The 2,758-nt window shown below is 30.2% G+C and overlaps 1 protein-coding gene across 1 annotated transcript; it reads right to left on the minus strand.

Annotated features, from left to right (window-relative positions):
• Positions 1 to 322: 322 nt before the first annotated feature.
• Positions 323 to 1,595, minus strand: LOC145799224 (CBL-interacting protein kinase 12-like). Its single transcript, XM_082888760.1, has 2 exons — positions 1,202 to 1,595; positions 323 to 468 (listed from the first exon to the last, which is right to left on the minus strand). Exons 1-2 carry the CDS (start codon positions 1,593 to 1,595, stop codon positions 323 to 325), a joined length of 540 nt encoding a protein of 179 aa, XP_082744886.1.
• Positions 1,596 to 2,758: the final 1,163 nt, after the last annotated feature.

A 2,758-nucleotide genomic window follows, 5' to 3' on the forward strand; every position in this document is an offset into this window, starting at 1 on the left:
ATATGTTATAAAACTGTAAAATTTTACAGTTCTAAAAAAAGTTATGAAACTGTAAAATTTTACGATTCTAAATAATGATTCAATTAAGCCAAAAAAATTAACTTTAAAATTGTACAGTTTTCACTCCCTATAATTAAAACTCAAAAATAACTTGTTCAGAACTTGAAAATTTTCTCCATTGTAACTGGAAAATAGAAGTGTATAGTACAAAAAAAAGTATTAAAACTGAGAGATCGAAGGAAAAAAAAAAGATATAAAGAAATGCTTGTTCTCTGATAATTATTTATTAGTTTAGACCTAGCCGTATCTAACGTAGATCTACTCAGATCTTGATGTAGATTTGAGTAGATCCATTCATCTTCTTCATCGAAAACTCATCTCTTTTGCCGTCAATGAGCACGAAGCAAATAGTCGGTGCTCGGTGGTTGCCTGTAACCCCAATCAATGATGGTTGCCGATTACCGGTGACTATAGATTAGAAAGAAAAAGAAAAAGAAAAAAAAATGAAGGCGTAGTTATAGTCGTGGTCGCCGTCGTCGATATTAGAGAAAGAGAGATATAGATAAGAAGTAAGGTGTAAGGAAAAAGAAGATAATAAATGGGTATAGGACTTTTGGATCTATCTAAAAGGATTTGGGATTAAATAGAATACACACTTTTCAAAAGACTTATGGGTAATTTGCCCTCCCTTTTTTTTTTTTTTTGAAATTTTATTTAAGATATGAACAAAATTTTACTAAATTTTTCATTATATCTAGAATTATTGTCTATTAATTTTACTAAACAATAATTTTATTCAAGTTACATTGGAATTATTGTTTATTAATTTTAGGATTAATTACCAAAAAGTCCTAACTACATATTTGGTGGTAGCTTAGGTTCTGTCAAAAAGTTTTTGAACCATTAAGTCCCATTTATAGGTAAAAAGACATTTTTCCCTTTAATTCCAAAACTGAAAATGTTCTCAATTTATAATTATCAAAACTAAGAAATTTCTCAATTTTTTTTTAGTATAAACAAAGAATATTATCAAAACTAAGAAATTTATAATTATCAATTTTGAGAAATTTCTCAATTTTTTTCATGATCAAAATTGAGAATATTATAAATTGAGAATGTTCTCAATTTCAAATTAGAATTCAGAAGAACAACGTAGTTGAGTACATAGGGTTACAGTTTCAGATCTGGTGTACTTTTTGACTTGGAAGGTTGCAATTTGGGGTCCAATTCGAAGCCCTGGTGTGATCTGCATACTTCTTGACCTGTTCTTGGTTCAATTTGGTGGAACTTGAGTAGGTTTCACGGGCGATCCGAAATGGATCCAAATTTGGATTCTGATTGTTGTCATTCTCAAACAAGCCCGAGAGATCAAATCCTTGTGAGAGAGAGATGATATCAAAGGCATTCATGCAAGTTGGCTTCATGATCATGGAACTTGTTGTCGCCTCTCCTCTCTTCTTCTCTATGATTTCTGAATCGGATTCAAATGCTTCGTTGAAGTCTAGAAGGCCGCGAGGTGTGTTGTCGTGTTTGTCTTGAATGGGCAATGGGACTTCAATTTGTTTGAATCCTTTCTTGAACCATGAATTGCCCATGAGCTTGGCTACTGTGATTCTTGTGCATGGATTCGTCGAATTGAAGTTGTGTAGAACTTCAAATTGCAATTGTGAAGAGAGAGAGAATGAAGACAGCAATGATGTTTGGCAGCTATGAGGAGGTTTTGGAAGGATAAATTGGGTTATTAAAAATTAATGGGACTTGAAAGAGCAAATAATTTTATTTAGGACTTAATGGATTATAAGTTCACAAAATGGGACTTATATGTAAATACCCCTTAATTTTACTATTGCTAATTTTAATTTAATTTTATTTTATTCATTACATCTCAAATTCCAACATATTAGTTGGCAATTTAGTCAAGTAGAAGTCTAAAAATGCAATTTGTTATTGGATTTTTTTTATCTGAAAATGCAATTTATTCATTAATTATTGATATTTTAAAGTTATTATTGATATTTGGAGTTTTTAAGGATCTCATTCTCTTTAGAAAATAATGATTTCATGACCAAAAAAAATATGTGATTTTATTGTCTAAAATAATATTTAGAAATTGGGCAGATGTCATGCCCTAAAATTTAGACAATTAAATATTAAATTAGGACTAAATCTCAATCAATATTTTATCATCCAAATCCTAAGGGTGAAATAAAATCTAAATATTTTCGTCTCAATCTGGTTTACGTAAATTTCAATGCTCAAAAAAAAATTACAAGGGATAAAAAAAAATAACAAGCGCTAATCAAATCATCCATCATAAATTCGTAACTATCTAATTCCTCAAACATTAAAGTAGCAACAAATAGTCAAAACAACTTAAATAATGTAAAATTAGAAAATAACCCACAATATCAAATTATCAAAATACTAAAGTCATAAAATAATAAATAAATAAATAAACTAATATCAACCATAAACTCCAGAAAACAAAAGAAATCCGAGAGACATATCCTACAACCGTAATTATTTCCCATTACCACCGTAGTCCCAAACTAATCCTGCAAAGGAAGTTTGGCGGTGCTCAAACAAAACGCACCCGAGATGCCAAGAGACAAAACGAGTTAGTGTGCAAGTATATTTGATTCTTGTTACGGGACAAGATAAGTAGTTCTACCTATACCAAGACGAATGGGTAATTTTCCGAGATACAGTGGCATTTAATTCTTACCCGTACACAACTAATTATAAATTGAATATAAAA

This window comes from Camellia sinensis, chromosome 9 (genome assembly GCF_055761805.1).
Source record: "Camellia sinensis isolate YWXY chromosome 9, ASM5576180v1, whole genome shotgun sequence".
Classification (NCBI taxonomy): Eukaryota; Viridiplantae; Streptophyta; class Magnoliopsida; order Ericales; family Theaceae; genus Camellia; species Camellia sinensis.

Bases quoted from the DNA above. Each gene is read 5' to 3' on its own strand.
- LOC145799224 (XM_082888760.1), bottom strand. From the start codon at position 1,595: ATGGGCAATTCATGGTTCAAGAAAGGATTCAAACAAATTGAAGTCCCA. The intron at 469-1,201 runs GTCAAAAAGTAC...TCTAATCTATAG, and splicing joins CCCAAATTGCAACCTTCCAA to TCACCGGTAATCGGCAACCA.